Source organism: Nelumbo nucifera, chromosome 5 (genome assembly GCF_055504915.1).
Source record: "Nelumbo nucifera cultivar China Antique chromosome 5, China Antique-T2T, whole genome shotgun sequence".
Classification (NCBI taxonomy): domain Eukaryota; kingdom Viridiplantae; phylum Streptophyta; class Magnoliopsida; order Proteales; family Nelumbonaceae; genus Nelumbo; species Nelumbo nucifera.
The window spans coordinates 17,480,675-17,502,571 of NC_142653.1; the positions used below are offsets into that span (position 1 = coordinate 17,480,675).

The following is a 21,897-nucleotide window of genomic DNA, read 5'->3' on the forward strand; positions in this document are numbered from 1 at the left end:
GTCCACCTATTCAGAGAAGAGACACTATGCCAAGATATATCAACTGCAAGCTGAATCCTCTACTTGCAAGCAGGGGGAGAGGAGTCTCTCGATGTATTATTCTGATTTGACATCGATATGGAAAGAACTTGGATCACTACCAGAATGTGAATTGGAAGTGTGATGAAGATGCAAAGGCGTATAAGTCACTTGTATCTCAGCAACGGGTCTTTGCCTTCCTCCTAGGGCTGAATCCTTCATATGAGTCCATCAGGGTGTAGATCTTGGGTAGTAAAGACTTGCGATCAGTTCAGGAGGTGTATGCCTTAGTGTAGTCATACGAGAGTAGAAGAAGTGTGACGAATTGTGTAGAGGGGGAGTCAGTTGCCCTAGCTGTTCGGGGAAATTCAGATACAAATGTTGGAGGTGCTTTTAAGAAAGGTGACTTTCAGAAGAGAACAGATAATAAGAGTAAACTTTGGTGCACTCACTGGTAGAAGACACGGCACACGAGAGATACATGTTGGGATCTCCATGGAAAACCTAAATGGGCACAGGATTTGGGTAAGAAGTCAACACCTGATCAGGGCAAGATACCAAGCCAGCAGAATCAGAAAAAGTATAACTCAGCTAATATGGCGTCGACATAGACTAGTCCATTGGTAACTCAGGAGAGGCATTCCCAATTCTGACCCTAAGGAAGAAATTATCAACTCTTTTCGTGACCATTTGGAATTGTATGGTAGGACTCTCCGCCAGATGGATTCTAGTCCTAGTCCCTCTACCTCTTTCGCGTCTACGTCAGGTAACGCTGCCACTGCGTTCCATGTGTCATCTCATACCGCTAATTCTCCTTGGGTTATTGATTCCGGAGCCTCAAACCACATGACCGGTAAGTCAAATTTATTTCAGACATATAACCTTCTCTCTGGGAGAGATAAGGTGAGACTAGATGATGGTTCTTTCTCTACCATAGCTGGCCAAGGTACTATACCTCTCCCACTTGGCCTTACCCTTTCTAATGTACTGCATGTTCCGAAATTACCTATAAATTTGTTGTCTATTAGTAGTATAACTCACTCCTTGAACTGTTCAGTCACTTTTTTTCCGTCTTCATGTGTGTTTCAGGATTTGGCCTCGGGGAAGACGATTGGTAAAGGAAGCATGGTGGATGGTCTCTACGTGTTGGAGAATAAAGTCTTGTGACTACAGAGTCCATGAGTTTGTCAAGTGAGAGTCAAGCCTATTTATGGCATAATCGTCTTGGTCATCTTTCTTTTGAATCATTAAAAGTTATGTTCCCAAAGTTGTTTGAGTCATTGTCAGTGAGTCAGTTACAGTGTCAGACATGTCAATTGAGTAAACATTGTAGAAGTTCTTTACCTTTGAGAAATAAAAGATCTGAATTTCCATTTCATATTGTTTATTCTGATGTTTGGGGCCCTGTTACTCTACCCACTGAGGCTGGATATAAGTACTTCATTACCTTGATTGATGATTACTCTAGATACACTTTGGTTACCCTATGCGATGTAGAGATGAAGTGCCAAAATTGTGAAAGACTTTCAACGCATGGTGTTCACTCAGTTCCAAACTGAAATCCATATTTTCCAGTTGGACAATGCGAAGGAATACTTCCATAGTGATCTCACGGAGTTTTTTGCTTTGAGTGGGTCACTTTAGCGAAGCTCTTGCGCCAGGACACCCCAACAAAATGGCGTTGTTGAACGAAAGAACCATCACCTTCTCGAAGTAGCTCGTGGCTTATTAATTCATGTGAATGTGCCAAAACATTTTTGGATGGATGCAGTTTTGTGTGCTACATACATCATCAACCGTATGCCATCTCGGTTACTAGAGTACAAGGCCTCACATCAGCTTCTATTTCCTATAGCTCCGTTGTCCACCATTCCGATGCGTGTTTTTGGGTGCCGTTGCTTTGTCCATAACTTGTCCCCTACTCGAGGTAAGCTTGATCCTTGGGCTATTCCTTGTGTTTTCCTTGGTTACCCTTTATCTCAAAAGGGGTATCACTGTCCTACCTCTCACAAGTACTATGTCTCCATTGATGTATCCTTCTTTTTGAATCAAACTTTCTTCTCGGTTTCTCCTCAGGGGGAGAGTAGGGTTGAGGAGAAACAGGCGGCTCAAACTCAAGTACCTCCTTTACCCGATCCTCCTCCATTCCGGGTTTTTCATCGTCGCCATAAAAGCCAGCAGAGCTAAAGAGCCATGGAACCTGACACTATGCAACCAACATCATTGGATTCACCAGAGGCAGTTCCGTCTCATCAGCCAGGTACACTTGCTCCTATTGATATGCTTGTTCCTCTCAATGTTGATTCACCTGTCATCAATGATCTTGATATTCCTATTGCTAAGAGAAAGAGTGTTAGGTTTTGTACCACTAATCATCCTATCTCTAATTTTGTGTCCTATGATCACGTTTCACCTTCATTCCGTGCATTCCTCTCTTTTGTGGATAGTGTCCCCGTTCCTAAAAATGTGGCAGAAGCTTTATCTAAACATGAATGGACAGATGCAATGCAGGAAGAAATTGATGGATTACACAAAAATGGCACTTGAGAGTTGGTGGACCTTCCTGAAGGGAAGGACCAGTGGGTGTTCACAGTGAAACACAAGGCTGATGGAACTGTTGAAAGCTACAAGGCTAGACTGGTAACAAGAGGTTTTACACAGGTATATGGAGTGGACTATGCAGAGACTTTTGCTCTAGTAGCCAAGATGAACTCTATCAGGATCCTTCTTTCATTGGCAGCAAATCTTGATTGGGAACTTCACCAATTGGACATAAAAAAATGCTTTCTTGAATGGTGACTTGGAAGAGGAAGTGTACATGACCCAACCTCTAGGTTTCTGTGCCAAAGGCAATGAACAAAAGGTGTGTAGGTTAAAAAAATCTTTATATGGGTTGAAACAATCACTTCGGGCTTGGTTTAGTAAGTTCCATTTAGCAGTTCAAGAGATGGGGTTCAAATAATGCCAGTCAGATCACACTCTATTTGTGAAAAGAGGTGAAGGGAAAATTGCGGCTCTTATTGTGTATGTGAATGACATAATGATCACAGGAGATTGGGAGGCTGAAATACGGAGACTAAAAAAATTCTTAGCCACTCAATTTGAGGTGAAACATTAGGCCCCTCACGTTATTTCCTTGGAATTGAAGTCGTCCGCTCTCACAAGGGCATCTTTATTTCCCAACGGAAGTATTATTAGGTCTACTAGAAGATACAGGCAAGTTGGGGGTAATACCAATTGACTCACCAATTGAATCTAATCATCAGCTGGGAGACAGTCAGGGAGAGCTTTTGAAAGATGTGAAGAAGTTCCAGAGACTCGTAGGGAGACTCTTGTATTTGTCTATGACCAGGCCTGATATTGCTTATGCAGTGGGTGTCCTTAGTCAGTTCATGCACAACCCTAGGACAACTCACTTTGAAGCTGCAGAGAGGATCCTTAGATACCTCAAGAAGTTTCTCAGAGCTGGTTTGTTGTTCTAGAAACATGGTCACTTAAAGGTGGAAGTATATACTGATGCTGATTGGGCAGGAGTAGTCGATGACCGAAAGTCTACCAGTGGGTATTGTGCCTTTGTAGGAGGAAACCTGGTCACTTGGAGAAGTAAAAAAGAAAGTGTGGTGGCTAGATCTAGTGCTGAAGCAGAATATAGAGCAATGTCTCATGGGGTTGCTGAAATCATGTGGATAATAAATTTGTTAGGTGAATTGGGTTTTGCAGTGAGCAATCCTATGTCACTCTACTGTGACAATAAAGCTGCCATCAATATTGCTGCTAATCCAGTCCTTCATGATAGGACGAAACACATTGAAGTGGACAAGCATTTTATTAGAGAGAAACTTGTAAATGGAGAAGTGTGTACCCCATATGTCAGCTCAGAAGAACAACTTGCAAATATCTTCACCAAAGGTCTTCATCATGTGTGGCACAATGATTTGTGTGACAAGTTGGGCATGATTGACATCTATGCTCCAACTTGAGGGGGAGTGTTGAAATAATTTAGTTATTTGTGTTAGGGTCTGTTTGGCTAGTTAAAGCATTTTTTTATTTCTATTATTTCTGTTATTGTACTCACTTACAGCAGGGGCACAAGGGTCTTTTCCCTTCTTATTTTTGCCGCCCTATATAATATAATAAAAGATGGCGCCGCCAGCACTGTTTTATTGCTCCAAGCTTTTTCTTCTTCCTTTCTTCTCCTTTCTCTCCTCTCCTTCTCTTCTCTACTTCCTCATATTTCAGTTGGATTTGTTGTCAAGATTTCCCATCACTCTAGTTTGTTTCTACCCTTTCTTGTTCATCTTTCTCCATTTTCTTTGTCCCTAATCATTTCCTATACTTTCTCTAATTTGCGGCCTTAACTATGGAATCAACAAAACTTTTATTTCAATATTTGTCGCTGGCTGGCAATTAGGTGTTAAAAATTTTGGAGTTTGGTGGAGGTTTTATCTATCTCACAAGGAGATTTCCTAAGTTTGATAATTTCGTAGGAAAAACTTCGAAGTCTTATCTATCAAATCTTGGAGTAAGTTTAATGATTGAGGCCTGAGGGCTTTCCTTTTTCATGGAATGAAGACAGTGATGAGGGCATAAAGCTGGTCCGAATCTAGTTTGTTGGTAAGGGTCAATCAAAGCCACTTTGCATACCTGCAGGAAAGCAGGATGGAGGGTTGTGATACTTCTTGGAGGAGGGCTTGTCTCTTGAAAATAATGGAGAGACCTCCAAGATGGAAGAGAACAGGAAAATTGTTGGAGCTGGATGGTTGGGTAAAAGGAAAAGCCCACATGAATGATAATGATCTCAAGAAGGTAGGGGGGGAATAGAGTACTTAGCTTCTCAAAAGTGTGCTATGTTAGGTTATGAGAAGAAACATTGATTTGCAAGGTGGAAGAGAGGTTGGTCTTTTAACATTATTGTTGGTGATGGAGAATGTTGCAGTGGTTCTAAATAAACTAGAAGGTGATGCAATTTCTCTACCAGTTTCAACGTAAGGGAGGTTCAGGCTGATCCCCTAGAGGAAAGAGGTGAATGCTGTAAAATGGAGAAGAGCTGTCTTGGAGGTAAGAATTATTTCCATTTCACCTCTGGAACCATCTGGTTTTACGATCCATTGGGGAGTGTTGCTTGTGAATTTATTGAAGTGTGCAATAAGATGACAAGCCTGCAAAATGTGAGATGGGTAGTGATTAGGGTGCGTGCTAACACCCCATAGCACATACCCAAGATGGTCAAGGTTAAGGAAGGAAACCGGGTGTTCATGGTGGTGATTGAATTTTTGGTGGTGTAGTGACTGACTGGTAGACAAGTCATCTTCTCATTTACTGAAAATTGATGCTTTTGGCTTGTGTAAGGATGATGACAATTGTGGAGAAAGGGCTGCAAGTGGATCTAGAGAAGGTGGAGGTAGTGTCTAGACTGTTGGTCAAAGTTACACTTTGGACCTGGATTCAAATGGGAACATTTCAATTAAAGAGGGAGGGGGGGATTTCATGTAATGCCATATTTATGTTTGAGAGATTTGGATTTCGTAATAAAGAAGGTGGTGGTAATAGAGGAATGGTTGGGGGAGAAGGAAGTGCTAATTGAAAAGAGAAGGTTCCAGAAGAGGGGGGGAGGTAAAGAATAAAGAAGTGGTGAACTGAAAAGAAGCAATGGGTCAAAGCCTCTTGTAGAGAACACTGATGTGGGCCCCACAGCTATGGTCCCACTGTGTTCGTAGGGTAGAATGTGTTCTAGTCATCCTAGGATCTGCCCTTAGTATTTACATAACAAATAGAACACAATAAAACTGAAATAATAGATTGACCACCAGCTAACCCTAGGATGACTAGAACACTGTTATGGACGCATTCGTGGGGAAGAAGTACCGCCGCCGGTAGCAGCAGTAACGTGGGACCCTCATCAGATTATCTAGCTAGCCACAGTTCATCTTACCTTATCCTTATCTTATCTGCTTTCTTACTCTTATCTTATTTGTAAGCAGTTTAGTTAGTCTTATCTATCTTATCTGTAAGCAGTTTAGTTAGTCTTATCTAGGAGTCTTATCTATCTTATCTGTAAGCAGTTTTGTTAGTCTTATCTGGGAGTCTTATCTATCTTCTCTGTAAGCAGTTTAGTTATCAAGGAGTCTTCCTACAAGGACTCTTACCTCTTGTAATCTCCTATTTAAGGAGCTGAAATTATTGAATAAAGATATCAAATTTCCAATCAAAAAAGAGAGTAAAAGGAGAGTTCGGTGATCTCTTGGACAAATTACCCTCTAGGACGCCAAGATAGGTTCAGTTAGGAAGGGGAGGAACAAGGGAAAACAGGAGCTTTTCCCCGTGGACCGACCCGTGACACGATCCTATTCCTGGGCCCATAACAAACACATTCTACCCTACGAACACAGCGGGACCATAGCTGTGGGGCCCACATCAGTGTTCTCTACACCTCTTAACCAAATCGAGGCTGACCAAGCGAGTGGTGAATTGAAAGAGAATGGGAAAATTGGTCTCGATTTTTTTTTTTTAATTTTTGGTAAAAGGGTAACAACAATGAAGGAAGAGATTAGCAGAAAGGCTTAATGGTTGGAATTAATACTGGTCATGGCAACTCTCAAGATAAAATACCAGATCATTTTGGAAAAACAAAATTTGAGAAACATTAGGAACGATTGAAAGATAACTTTGATGAAGAAAAGTTTTCTTCTGATACCAGTTATTGTGAGCTTTGCAAGCAGAAGAGGTGATCCAACCAAGACAAATATTGTGGGGGAAATAGACACTTTCAGTGTGCTAATCATTTTTAAATGGAGGGCAGGATGGTTCAGTAGTGGCTGCAGTAATGTCTAATGGTGGGCAGAGTGCTAATCGTTTTTAAATTGAAATTAAATTTTATTACTTTATATGAAAATATTTTTTATAATTAAAATAATATTTTTGATTAATTATTAAATTTTACTTGAGTTTTATTATTTGTCTTATTATATTATTTATTTTTTCTCTTATTAGTATTTATGATATTTTTTACTCGTCTTATTTCAATGTTTAAGTTTTAACTTAAACATAATATTTTAATACATTGATGAAAATTAAAATATAATGTGTTTAGAAGGTAGAGAGAGAGAGAGAGATAAAGATAGAAATAGATGGAGAGAGATATAAGGTGGGAAGGAGATGCTAGAATTAGATGGTTTATTGGGCATGTGAGATATTTCCTTGTTTTAAACCTAGACCTATCCCTAAACCTTTAACCAGTCCTTCATATTTGCTTAACCAACCTTTTAGGCCTTATTTTGGATCACTTTTAACTTTTACCCATTTATCAGTTTCTCTTTCCCCTTGTTTTCTTTAAATTTAGAGCTCTCCATGTTCTGTCCATCCCGTTTTGTTGGGAATCACAATCTATGAGTTAAAGCAAGTTAAGGGCTTTGGCTGGGTGTTCCATAATTTAGTAATCGTTGTTCAGTTAGAAGATTTGTTGTTTTTCATGGTTTTGTTATCTATTTGCATAAGTCTGATCTCTTCAGTTAATGTGTTAGTGTTGAGGATGGTATCTTTATGTTATGAGTTATGGCATAGATAAGCTTGTTATTCTTCTTCTATTTGTACATGATAAACTTGCTTTGCTTTCAATTCCTGCATTATAATTATTTGATGCTTGTGACATTCATTTGCTGTTCTTCCACACTTCCATGTACTGATGTTTTGGATTAACCTCTATCTCAGAGAGGAAAATTGTTTTTCAGGTCTTTTTGAGCTTCAACTTCTGTCATTAGAAGTCCTCAGGGAGGCTGTGTATCCTTCAAACCGTTGACAGGATTTAGTTTCGAATTTTCATGAAGAATTAATGCACCTTACTAGTTTTCTTTGAGAAATTGCTGTGATATTCTTTTGTTATATAAAAATAGATGCTGTTGACCTTAACAACTATTTCAGTTTTGGAAATTTGAACAATTTGCAGTTTCTATGTGAGAATGGAAGAGTTCATAAGTTTTCAAATAACATCTGTTTACCTGCTTTCATGCTTCAAGACTTCAGGCAGCAGAGAATGGGCTCTGGACAAGCTGATTCTCAGATTCCTGTTTCAGACTCTGAAAAGGAGATCCCCAAAAAGTTTTTGGCATCAGGATATGTTATTCCATTGGATACTGCTCATTCTTTTTCTCAATATTGGGATCAGTATTCTATAAGATTAAGCAATATACTTTGTTCTTTCCTTCTTGCTCCCGAGGATATTAAATTTCAGAATGTTCAATCATCATTTGGTCGAGCTGCTGTTCCAGTTTCCTTGGTTTATTGGGAACTTTCGGTAAAATGGATTATGAAGGTTCTTCTGACCATTTTCCCTTGCATTAGGGCTTGTGCTAATCAAAATGTGCTGCCAAGCTATTTAAGGTGAATAATTAACTTATACACAAGAATTGCTAACTTCTCTTTTCCATTTTTTGTTGAGAGAATGCTTGTAATTCTATGGCTAGATTGCAGTTTTGTTTATTTCCTTTCTTTTTTCTTTCTTCTTTTTGTGGTTGTTGCCCATTTATGCCTGTTTTCTTATGATATTTCTTGATTTCCATCTCTGCAGGACTTTTTTGAATACTTTGCAGCATTGTACTCTTTATGCATTTAGAAGGGTTCTTATTTCTGCACCAACATTACTTAAAGTATTTCGGGAAGAGAGGATGTGGGATCTTCTATTCTCTGAGAACTTTTTCTATTTTGGACCAACTTCTGAAGAGCTCTTTGGGGAGTCCAGCATCTATTCTAAGGGAGTTCCAGGAAACGTGGAACTGTTTTTGACCTCTAGTTCCATTAATAATCAAATGAAAGCAACTGAAATTCAAATTCTTCAAATGGAAGTGGTATCATTTGTGGAGTTTACTGCAACATTTAATGGGATTGCACATAACTTGGTGGGTTCTTTTCCCTATTTCTTTATGATGTCCTTTGTGTTGTACTCTTCTTCATGTTTATATATGTTGTAAAGATCAAAAAGCATGCTAATAGGTTGCTTCTTTGGTGTCCACGCTATTTCAGTTGTTTAGATGGAGAGCTTTCTATTTAAGAGTTGTCTGGTCATTGTGAACATTGTGCCAGTCTTAACTGCTATGACATAATCTTGTACTGTGGAAAAGTGGTTTATTGAAGTTTGTTTATATGCTTTATGAACCTACTGGATATGGATGATGTCTTGTTCATGGACTAACATTTCCTTGTTATGTATGAGGCTATGAGCCTTCTCTATTTTAAAAGTGTGAGTGGGCTATGGAAGTTATGTGGTTAGAGTTTGTTTTATGGGTGTTTGCTGTTTGTTGCCATGGTATTTGTTAAGCTGATACTATTTAGGGTTTTGAAGTCTGTTTGATGGCAATAATTAGAGTTGGGTCCTGAATTATCAAGGACTTTTTTCTGAAAATGATTACTAAGGACCAATTCTGTTTGACAATTCTTGCATTTGATTCTTATTTTTCACTTGTGAGGTGACAATTCTGTTTGACCTCAAAACATTTCATCCATTTTGAAGCTTGCTGTGGTGGTCTAGTGCTTCTTATTTGAAGTCACTTGTGAGGTGTCTTGTGTAGCTGACCCCATATAGTTTGGATAAGGCATGGATGATGATGATGATTTGGGGTGTTTTTGTGTGGATGTCTGAAATTGTTATGGAACTAGACTTTTCATTTGCTTTGCTTTTCTAACCTCTTGCTAATCTATGTTTGTCTATTGTCCCCCATTATATACTTTTTGTTCTTTCTTCTTTTTCTTACCATGGGGAAATTACATGTCATGATTTGATGCAAATTGAAGGATCTAAAGGAGCATGTGCTTAGACATTAGACACCGATAACAATGTTTGTTTACCTTATCAATTGATCTAAAGGAGCATGTGCTTAAAACTTAAAAATGAACTCAGTGAGGAACCTAGTGATTTATCCATTTCCATTTTGTTTTGGAGCAGCTACAGTAATCCAAACCAGTGAAGAAGGAAGAAGAAGATGAGGAAGAGGACAAGAGAAAGAGAGAACAGGAGGGTTTAGTCGAAACTGATTAGTCACCCATTCAGTCGACCCCCTTATGTTTATTAGGTTCTAATTACACTTACAAAGACTAAACTGCCCACACTTAAGTGTGGGGCAGAGTGCTCTAATAAAACAGCCACATAAGCAAAGTACTTAACTGACATGAGATTACTAAACTACCCCTATTCGGCTCACTCTAACACTCCCCCTCAAGCTGGAGAATATATGTCATATAATCCCAGCTTGTTATATAGATGGTTCACTTTCCCTGAGTTTAGAGCTTTTGTAAACAAATCTGCCCATTGATCATTCGAGCCCACATGTTCTGTGTTTATCTCTCCAGCAAGGACCTTCTCCCTCACAAAGTGGCAATCAACCTCTATGTGCTTTGTTCTCCAGCGAGGACCTTCTCCCTCCGATGGCTTTTCATCTCTTACATGCTTTACTTTCTTCTTTGCCTTGAGAAACACTTCCACTGATTTAGCCCATGGAACATAGTTCTCCCCATTCAGCTTAATTGAGGTCATTTGTACCCCTAGGTAGTCGGAGGAAATTACCACATTAGGTTTCTGATCATTGTAGCCATCTCCTATTGCTGCCATTGTACTCTTTCACAGTTGCCTCTAACCTTATTTCTCAGCTACAAGCTGATTGATGTTGTTCACAGTTTGATACTTCAGCACCTATTGCAGCCCCTAAACACAACAGTGGGAGCACACACTTGTTCTTTTTCACACTACTGCTGACTTCACACACCTACGACCCACATAAGCATCACAAGCACCACAACACAGTCAAACTGCTACACCCAGTTCAGATTTGTTTAACACACTTAAGAGGGCATTACACGACCACAAGGAGCTTGGCAAGGTCACTGCATTCCACCTTACACCACTTGGCCACCTACAGCAGCCCTAACACCACTCAACAACTCACAGCAGCCCTACACCATTCGGCTACTGCACACACAACCCTTCTTAGGGCAACAATGAACCTAGTTCTCTAGGTTCTAATCAGTACTAACTGATTCTTGAAGGTTCCTACCTAGAAATACCAGCAACACAAAAGGACTGTAGAGAAGATGGGCCGAATGGCCCATAGACTGTCATTTTATGTTATGTTATGTTTCTCTCTGTTGTGGGCCTTATTCTGGGTCCATACTCTGTAATATTCTGTTTTTTGTATTTTCCTGCTCACTCAAGGGCCTCTCTGTAATTTGTCAAAGATTAACTTATTAATAAGATGTTTAGAGTGTTAGAGAGGGGTAATGTTCGAACCTCTCATTCTCTAACACTCATTGCAGCAGCTCTCTCTCTTCTCTTCCTCTCTTGTTTGCTGTTTTGCTGTTTTGCATCTAATCTCAAACAGTTCCATACATCAAGTGAACTATTTTTCAACTTGGTATCAGAGCGGGTCGTTGCTTGGCGTGTCCCTCATGTGGTTCTAGTTCAGCCAACTGCATGAGGAGGTTCTAGGGCTGAATGTTTACAGTCATTCGCCTGGTTCTTGGAGGTCATTGGAGGGTGCCCAAGTTTCTATACACTTGGAGAAGGGTTCGGTGACCAGGAGGAATCAGAGAGCAAGTTTTTTAGCCTGATTTGAAATCAGAGAAAAGGGATTTCGAAGCTAGCTCAGAGAGCAAAGTGTTCAGCCTGGTTTGAAGTTCAAACCAGAGATACTGTAAGTTGTTTTCTCAGTTCTTTGCTGAGTTATTTTTGTTATTTGGGAGGACTGTTAAAGCATTCAAAGCACACCTCCATTCGGCCCACTGTTGCTGGACTGATTTCTGGGTTATTCTAGAAGTGTGGTTCGGCTGTTATTGGGCTTCCAAACTGCTGAAAAACTGATCTAAATTAAGTGGTACAAGCCTCTACTTTAGTTCAGCTGCTTCTTGGACCTAGACAAAGTGTTCTTGAAGTGATTTCTGCTTGTTAACAGTGAAGTGTTGACTGTTGCATATATATTGTTTGTAAAAAGTCCTCTTAGGTACTGTGGACTGTTTTTCTTTGTTCTCCTTGGAAAATTACTGTTGGGAACCAAGAATACATATTGTTTGGAGGCCTGCTGATTGTTCCTTGAAGGCTGAATCAGGGTTTCTTCTCTTTGAAAGTGCTGCCACCGAACTTGGTTCTCACGGCTGTCAGTTCTGAACTGAGTTTGTGTGCTGCTGTGTTTGCTACTGTTTCAACTCAATCTGAGTTCTTTGAAATCAAATCACTTTTAAAGGCCTGCCGAAACCTTAATTGAAGCTGTTACATAATGGACTTCTCAAAAATTGAGAACAAGAGCACTGCTGAATATGGACATAATTTGGGAACTACAACTGATTCCTTGTTGGCTGTAACTACAGTTAAATTGGATGGAACCAATTATTTGGCCTGGTCACAATCCGTAAAAATTCATATTTGCAGTAGAGGAAGGTAGGAGGAAAGTGCAGGTTCAAGGGGTTAGTATCAATGATCATTTTGCAAATATGGGAATCAAACCCAAAGGAGTTACAGGAGCTCCCAGTGGCACAGGAAAGAAGGAGGTGGTGTGTGAATATTGCAAGAAGCCGAAACACACTAAGGACAAGTGCTGGAAATTGCATCCCAGTCTTGTTCCTATCCGATTCCAGAAGAAGAATGACAATAGAAAGACAGGAAGTGCATATACTGCCACAAGTATAGATATAGAGTTTGAGTCTGCAAGTGCACAATTGGCAGCCATGAAAGCTGAATATGAGAAGTTTGGAAGGATGATCAGCCAGCTTGAAGGTGTAACTTCATCATCCCACCCTTCTGGAAGTCCAGCCACCACTGCATTTGCTCACTCAGGTATAAGGGCTTCTGCTAACCATGCATCTACCTCAGGTAATCCCAAGACCCCTTGGATCATTGACTCAGGTGCTTCTGATCACATGACCAACCTTTCCACTTTGTTTGTGTCATATGATTTGCTTCCTGGTCGTGACAAAATCACCTTAGCTGATGGTTCTCTTGCCCCCATTTCTGGCAAGGGAACTGTCAAGCCTACAGACTCTTTACTTTTATCTTCCACTCTTCATGTACCTAAGTTAAATACCAACTTGTTATCTGTAAGTAGCTTGACCAAGTCATTGGATTGTTGTGTAACCTTTTTCCCTTCTCACTGTGTGTTTCAGGACCTGAAGTCTCGGAAGGTGATTGGGAGTGGCCATGAAGCGAATGGAATATACTTGCTTGACACCCCTGGCCAATGCTTTGATCATCCCAAGAATGTTGCTTTTGGTTCTACTTCTTCAGAGTCTGTCAGTCAAATTATGTTGAGTCATTGTCGGTTGGGTCATTTACCTTTTTCTGCTTTAAGTCATTTGTTTCCCAAACTGTTTAAGGGAGTCAGTGTGTCCAGTCTCAATTGTGAGTCATGTCAGTTGTCAAAGCATTGTAGAAAAAATTACCCTGTGAGCAATAAAAGATCATCTTTTCTTTTTCATATTGTACACTCTGATGTGTGGGGGCCTTACCACTTACCCTCTATGGGGGGCTACAAATACTTTATCCTGTTTATTGATGACTTTTCTAGATTCACTTGGATATACTTAATGAAATCCCGAGACTTGTGAGGCAATTTCATGAGCTTGTTTTAACTCAATTTGGTACCAGAATTAAGGTTTTCAGATCTGACAATGCAAAAGAGTATTTTGAGAAGAGCTTATCCTTGTATCTCTCTGACATGGGGGTTATTCACCAAAGCTCCTGTGTTAGAACCCCTAAACAAAATGGAGTTGCTGAGAGGAAAAATAGACATATTGTTGAGGTTGCAAGGAGCCTTTTATTTGCCTCACATGTTCCCACAAGATTTTGGGGTGATGCTGTACTTACTACTACCTATCTAATAAACCATATGCCATCCAGGGTTTTAGGGTTTAAATCCCCCTTCAGTCTTCTTCATCCAGATAAGGATCTCTTCCCAATTCCTCTTCGTGTGTTTGGTTGTACTTGTTATGTTCACATTCCAAGTGTGCAGAGACACAAGTTTGAACCAAAAGCCCACAAATGCATCTTCCTTGGTTACTCCCCCACACAAAAGGGTTATTGTTGTTTTGATCCAAAGACTGGCACCAGACATGTCTCTATGGATGTTACCTTTGATGAACTTTCTTCTTTTTATGGTTCCTCTCAGGAAGGACATTGTCAACAGGGGGAGAGTCTGTCACAAGTTTTTGCTCTTCCCCTTCCTGTCCCAGTTCAGTCTCTTGACAAATCTGTATCCTCACAAAATGAATCAAAGGAGGATCAGCCACTTCATTCTTCTTGTCTTAGTGCTCCTATCTCTTTACCTCCTCGTCCTACCCATAATCCCAAAGTGTATCAAAGGCAGAGATCCAGGAATGAGCAAGTGGTTTCCCTTACAACAGATGAGGCTCATACCCTCCCAATCACAGATGAGATAACAGGTATTGCTTCAGCTCCCTTGGAATCCTCCTTCCCAGATCTTGATGTCCCCATTGCTGTTAGGAAAGGAAAGCGGAAGTGTACTGCACACTGCATTTCCAAACACCTTTCTTACGACCTACTTTCCCCTTCATATTGTGCCTACCTCTCTTCAGTTGCTTCTAACCCCATTCCTAGGTCTGTATCAGAAGCTCTTGGGATTCCAGAATGGAGAGATGCCATGCAGGCTGAAATGGATGCTCTACATGAAAATGGTACTTGGGAGGTGGTGGATTTGCCTGAAGGGAAGGATCCAGTTGGATGCAAGTGGGTTTTTACCATTAAATACAGGGCAGATGGGACTATTGAGAGGTACAAGGCCAGACTTGTTGCAAAGGGCTACACACAGACATATGGGATTGACTATCTGGAAACTTTTGCCCCTGTTGCTAAGATGACATCTGTGAGGGTTCTTTTATCTCTGGCAGCTCACTTTGATTGGCCTCTCTATCAGTTAGATGTAAAGAATGCATTTCTAAATGGTGACTTACATGAGGAGGTCTACATGTGTCTTCCTCCAGGAATGTATGGGAAAGATATGCAAGGAAAGGTATGTAAACTGAAGAAATCTCTTTATGGCCTCAAACAATCTCCTAGAGCCTGGTTTGAGAGATTTAGAGCTGCACTTGTTAAATTCGGCTATGTTCAGACACAGTCAGATCATACTCTTTTTGTGAAGAAAAGTGGGTCTCTAGCAGTGTATCTCATTGTGTATGTTGATGACATTATAGTGACTGGTGATGATGCCTCAGGCATTCTGGGCCTTAAGTCTTTCCTCCGTACAGAATTTGAGATTAAGGATCTGGGGGAGTTGAGATATTTCCTTGGCATAGAAGTTGCCAGATCCAGGGATGGGATTCTTATTTCCCAGAGGAAATATGTCCTTGATTTGTTGTCTGAAACTGGCAAATTGGGTGCAAGACCAGCTGCAACTCCTATTGATATGAGTCACAAACTTTCAGCTTCGGATGGAACTTTGTTAGAAGACAAAGGGGTCTTCCAGAGACTTCTTGGGAAGCTTTTGTACCTGTGCATGACTAGGCCAGATATTGCATATGCTGTCAGTTGCATTAGCCAGTTCATGCATGCTCCTAGAGATACCCATATGGCAGCAGCAGAACGGATTTTGTGCTATCTGAAAGGCTCTCCAGGAAAAGGACTTCTATTTGCCAAACATGGTCATCTGAAACTTGAAGCCTATACTGATGCTGATTGGGCTGGAAATATTGATGATAGAAGATCTACTTCAGGGTATTGCAGTCTGGTGGCTGGTAATGTTGTCTCTTGGAGGAGTAAGAAACAAACAGTTGTGGCTCGATCCTCCGCAGAAGCAGAATATAGAGCCATGGCACATGGAGTCTCGGAATTGTTGTGGCCAAGGTCCTTAATGGAAGAACTTGGGGTAGATCATGACAAACCCATGATGTTGTACTGTGATAATCAGGCTGCCATCAACATTGCTCACAACCCGGTACAACATGATAGAACCAAACATATTGAGGTTGATAGACACTTTATTCGTGAAAGAGTCTCCTCCGGTGAAGTGTGTCTTCCATTCATTACTTCTGAAGGACAATTGGCAGATTTTCTCACCAAGGGCATTTCCAAGGCAAGGCTTCAACATGACACTGGCAAGCTGGGCATGATTAACATCTATGCTCAGCTTGAGGGGGAGTGTAGAGAAGATGGGCCGAATGGCCCATAGACTGTCATTTTATGTTATGTTATGTTTCTCTCTGTTGTGGGCCTTATTCTGGGTCCATACTCTGTAATATTCTGTTTTTTGTATTTTCCTGCTCACTCAAGGGCCTCTCTGTAATTTGTCAAAGATTAACTTATTAATAAGATGTTTAGAGTGTTAGAGAGGGGTAATGTTCGAACCTCTCATTCTCTAACACTCATTGCAGCAGCTCTCTCTCTTCTCTTCCTCTCTTGTTTTCTGTTTTGCTGTTTTGCATCTAATCTTAAACAATTCCATACATCAAGTGAACTGTTTTTCAACTAGGACTAAATAACCAACCTTCCTTTGAGAGTATCAGCCAACCATTCACTGCTGAAATCACCTTCCTTGATGAAGAGAACTGTGCGTAGCAGAGAGCAACGAACTGTGATGTCTCAGACCTAGGGCGAACCAGCTCTCTCCATTAACTAACCGGAAACAAAGAAGAGGGTGTCACGAACACAGCTGAGATGCTTTGCAAGCGGAAGCAGGTCAGAAACCTCGCTCTGATACCATGTTTTGGAGCAGCTACAGTAATCCGAACCAGTGAAGAAGGAGGAAGAAGACAAGAGAAAGAGAGAACAGGAGGGTTTAGTCGAAACTGATTAGTCACCCATTCAGTCGACCCCCTTATGTTTATTAGGTTCTAATTACACTTACAAAGACTAAACTGCCCACACTTAAGTGTGGGGTAGAGTGCTCTAATAAAACAGCCACATAAGAAAAGTACTTAACTGACATGAGATTACTAAACTACCCCTATTCGGCTCACTCTAACATTTTTTTTTTAATCAATTTATCCATTTTCATCATTGATAACCAAATCCTCATTTTGCACACACACGTTAGTTAGGACCCGTGTAATGCATGGACTTTGTTAAGTGAAATCGAAGCAGAAGAAGCTTTATAACATTCCCAAGTAGGTCGAGCTAGTTTCAGTCCAACCTAACCATAATTTCATTAATGATGTAACTGTTTCTGGTCACGTACCATTTTTTGTGATGTATAAATTTTTTGGCTAAGTACCTCGTTGTTTGACCCGGTGGTGACGTGCCTTGGTAATGAGCTACTTGGTGGCGAACTGCCCGGTGGCGAGCTCCCTGGTGCTGAGATAATTGGTGACGAACTGCCTGGTGGCGAACTCCCTGGTGGACTCGTCACTTGACTTGCTCCTAAGCGGCCTGCAACTCAGAGGATGGTGGAGCTCCCTGGTGCAGCGCAACCCAACTACCCGCTGCGTGAGGTGATTTCCTATCCTTTGTAGGCGGTGGGAGCTGAGGGACCTACGAGAACTGAATCAGAGGACCCGGGGGTATTTTCCTGGCGGGGACTCTCCGATGCCTATTCTTATTACAGAGAGCTTGGAGAGAAATGAGAGAGCTAGAGAGCAGGGGTTACCATCCTTTTTTCCTCTCCTTTGGCTTTGGGGGTCGGAGTCCTTATATAGTGGTGTCCTCGCGGGTTAGGTGGGTGAAAAGCCTTCAAACAGTAAGACTCGTCATATCCCGTCAGAACCGGGGTACGGTGATGAACTCCTCGAGGTTGTCAGGCTGGCGCTTGTGTCAGGCGGCCAGGTCGGCGCCTGGGCCAGGTTGTCAGGTCGGCGCCTGTGTCAGTCGGCGGGTTGGTTTCTGGGCCAAGTTGTCAGGTAGGAGATCTTCCTGCGATATGCTAAACTACTGTTCTGTGCCGAGCTACCCTACAAGTGGCGAGAAGCCCGGGGGAGCTATGCCGAGCTGCCTGGCTCCTTGGTGGCGAGCTCCTTGGAGAGCTGCCTAGCTCCTTGGCGAGCTCTTTGGTGAGCTACCGAGCTCCTTGGCGAGCTCCTTGGTGAGCTACCGAACTCACGGGGTATGTCGTTAATGGTTCTCGGTGGGCGTCTTATAGGTTGCCAGGTCGGCCAGGTTGGATCATGTGCCAGGCTGATCCGGCCAGGTCGCGCAGGCCGCGTGCAGGTCGCGCTAGGCCAGCCAGACCGGTGCCCGGGTGGGACACCAACTTGGTAAGTTGTTTGCCTGGGTGTTTGCCTAGTTGTCACGAGGTGCCACGTGTCGCAATTTCACTGGAGGGCCAAATCTGCCCTCATCAATTGCCCCCCACTCCCTAGCTGAGAGTAACTCAACGAAGGGAGTAGATTTCTTTTGGCCCGTACGTCGACGAGCTATTAGCTGCTGATCCAATTCCTTAGGCTTCGGGAGCTGCCTGTATGTGGCGAGCTGCCACTAAGGCGAGGGGGTCTCCGCCAATTCAGTACTGTAGCCCTTAGGCTCTAGGGCAACTTATAGTTCACTTTTGCTGATTTTGCTCCTGCTGAGGAAGCGACTAGATATTTAGCAATAGTGTGGCCCGTAGGCTTTGGGAGTGACTCATAGTCTACTCTTTTTTTACTTTGCCTGCGCCGGAGAGGCGACCGGGTCTTGAGCAATAATGTGGCCCGTAGGCTTTGGGAGTGACTCGTAGTCTACTCTTTTTTGACTTTGCCCGTGTCAGAGAGGCGACCGGGTCTTGAGCAATAATGTGGCTCGTAGGCTTTGGGAGTGAGTCGTAGTCTACTCTGTTTTTTGACTTTGCCCGTGTCGGAGAGGACGATTGGGTCTTAAGCAGTAATGTGGCCCGTAGGCTTTGGGAGTGACTCGTAGTCTACTCTTTTTTTGACTTTGCCCATGCCGGAGAGGCGACCGGGTCTTAAGCAGTAATGTGGCCCGTAGGCTTTGGGAGTGACTCGTAGTCTACTCTTTTTTTGACTTTGCCCGTGCTGGAGAGGCGACCGGGTCTTAAGCAGTAATGTGGCCCGTAGGCTTTGGGAGTGACTCGTAGTCTACTCTTTTTTTTACTTTGCCCGTGCCGGAGAGGCGACCGGGTCTTAAGTAGTAATGTGGCCCGTAGGCTTTGGGAGTGACTCATAGTCTACTCTTTTTTTGACTTTGCCTGTGCCGGAGAGGCGACCGGGTCTTAAGCAGTAATGTGGCCTGTAGGTTTGGGAGTGACTCATAGTCTACTCCTTTTTTGACTTTGCCCGTGCCGGAGAGGCGACCGGGTCTTAAGCAGTAATGTGGCCCGTAGGCTTTGCCTGTGAAGTGTCGAGCTATGATTGTGCTGCATCAGCTTCGTAATGCCGGTCACCCACTCCTACAAGAAGCTACTAGGAGCTCGACCTTCGGGGGCAGCACTAGTAACTTTAGGTCGTCAACTCACACGGGAGCCTTGGAAGGCTCGACCGGTAAGGGTGCCTATGTAGTCTGTTAGCCGTCAACTCCCGCGGAAGCCACGAAGAGCTCATCTTTGTAGGGGGGACCTTGCGGAGAGGACTGATGAGGCATTATCTAAATTGAAAGTAAGGTTGGTAGAGCTACTTAGTCTGTTAGCTCCCTGCATAGTCTTTGAGTTCATAAAAAATGTAAACTATAAAGCGATAGCTTCAATTTCTAAAAAGTTAGGACTTAGCTTTGGTAAGATGAGAACTTAGCTTTTGTAGGATGAGAACTTGGCTTTTTGTAGCGTGTTCCCACAGACGGCGCCAATTGATGTAACCGTTTCTGGTCACGTACCATTTTTTGTGATGTATAAATTTTTTGGCTAAGTACCTCGTTGTTTGACCCGGTGGTGACGTGCCTTGGTGATGAGCTACTTGGTGGCGAACTGCCCGGTGGCGAGCTCCCTGGTGGAGAGCTACTTGGTGACGAACTGCCTGGTGGCGAACTCCCTGGTGGCGAACTGCCTGGTGGACTCGTCGCTTGACTTGCTCCTAGGCGCCTGCAACTCAGAGGATGGTGGAGCTCCCTGGTGCAGCGCAACTCGACTACCCTCCGCGTGAGGTGATTTCCTCTCCTTTGTAGGCGGCGGGAGCTGAGGGACCTGCGAGAACTGAATCAGAGGACCCAGGGGTATTTTCCCGGCGGGGACTCTCCGATGCCTAAGTTAGCATTCTGATTACAGAGAGCTTGGAGAGAAATGAGAGAGCTAGAGAGCAGGGGTTACCATCCTTTTTTCCTCTCCTTTGGCTTTTGGGGGTCGGAGTCCTTGTATAGTGGTGTCCTCGCGGGTTAGGTGGGTGAAAAGCCTTCAAACAGTAAGACTCGTCATATCCCGTCAGAACCGGGGTACGGTGATGAACTCCTCGAGGTTGTCAGGCTGGCGCTTGTGTCAGGCGGCCAGGTCGGCGCCTGGGCCAGGTTTTCAGGTCGGCGCCTGTGTCAGTCGGCGGGTCGGTGTCCAGGCCAGGTTGCCAGGTCGGTGCCTGTGTCAGTCGGCGGGTTGGTGTCTGGGCCAGGTTGTCAGACAGGAGATCTTCCTGCAATACGCTAAACTACTCTTCTGTGCCGAGCTACCCTACAAGTGGCGAGAAGCCCGGGGGAGCTATGCCAAGCTGCCTGGCTCCTTGGTGGCGAGCTCCTTGGAGAGCTGCCTAGCTCCTTGGCGAGCTCTTTGGTGAGCTACCTAGCTCCTTGGCGAGCTCGTTGGTGAGCTACCGAGCTCACGGGGTATGCCGTTAATGGTTCTCGGTGGGCGTCTTATAGGTTGCCAGGTCGGCCAGGTCGGATCATGTGCTAGGCTGATCCGGCCAGGTCGCGCGCAGGCCGCGCCAGGCCGCGTGCAGGTCGCGCCAGGCCAGCCAGACCGGTGCCCGGGTGGGACACCAACTTGGTAAGTTGTTTGCCTGGGTGTTTGCCTAGTTGTCACAAGGTGCCACGTGTTGCAATTTCACTAGAGGGCCAAATCTGCCCTCATCAGGTAAACTTACTGACTTTAAAATGGGATTTAAATTAATGAAAATAAATATTAAACTAATAAGTTTGCATGATCTTATATTATTTTTTCTTTAATTTTTAGTTTTATTATTTTTAGATAATGTTGTACTAATTTTAAATGCATTTTGAATAGATATTAATTTTAAAAAGACACTATAAGTAAAAACTACTTTTTCTTAATTTTATTTTATATCAAATTTAAATGGATTTATAATTATAGTTTTATCAATAATAGACATTAATAATTATTTTTATTATATTTAATTAATATTTATTATTTTAAATGGAACGTAAATTGAATGTATTTTTTAATTTTATTAATTTATTTTAAAATTTCGATTGAATATTATAAAAATTGACTATTTTTTCATTAATACTTCTTATTATGTAAAAATAAATTTTTGTCAATAACTTTCCATTTTTATTTAGTGGATTTCAGTTTATTAATAATTATAAATTTATAATTATGTGGTAGTGCATAAGTGGATGTTGAATTATACCTTTTAAGTTTACTTGTAATTATAGCCGATCCCATATATTTGGGATAAGGCATAGATGATGATGAAGTTTACTTGTAATTGTATTTATTTGGAAATGGAATTTGTGTTATTTTAGACAACTCTATTGGTTGGACTTTAAGAAGTGACAATCTTCTAATTCATTTTCTTAGAGTTAGATGATTTTGTTGTTTTTAGGGGTATTCAGTGTTTCTGTATATTTGTTATGGGCTGAATCCCCTCTTGCATAACTTTATCAGGGGTAAGGTTTTATACCCCCCCCCCCCCCAGATGTTTGGGGTCTAAAAAGAATTTTTATGGGTTATAATTAATTGGTATTTAGAATTTCAGATATTGATAATTTTGTTGTTAAGTGAAGGAAATATTATTTATTCTGATTTGGAATTAACTTAAAAATTAATTATTTTATATATGGAACTAGATTATTTAGCCTTATAATCTGCC

The 21,897-nt window shown here is 42.1% G+C and overlaps 1 protein-coding gene across 4 annotated transcripts in view; it reads left to right on the top strand.

The window, feature by feature from the left end:
* The window catches only part of LOC104595514 (binding protein), a 130,122-nt gene that overhangs the window by 56,341 nt on the left and 51,884 nt on the right, over positions 1–21,897 (top strand). For all 4 annotated transcript variants that reach the window (XM_010256268.3, XM_010256267.3, XM_088888398.1 and 1 more), the window contains 3 exons: positions 7,726–7,794; positions 7,936–8,394; positions 8,582–8,909. In XM_010256268.3, the coding sequence (XP_010254570.1) occupies positions 7,726–7,794; positions 7,936–8,394; positions 8,582–8,909 (856 nt within the window). The remainder of the gene's footprint in view (positions 1–7,725; positions 7,795–7,935; positions 8,395–8,581; positions 8,910–21,897) is intronic.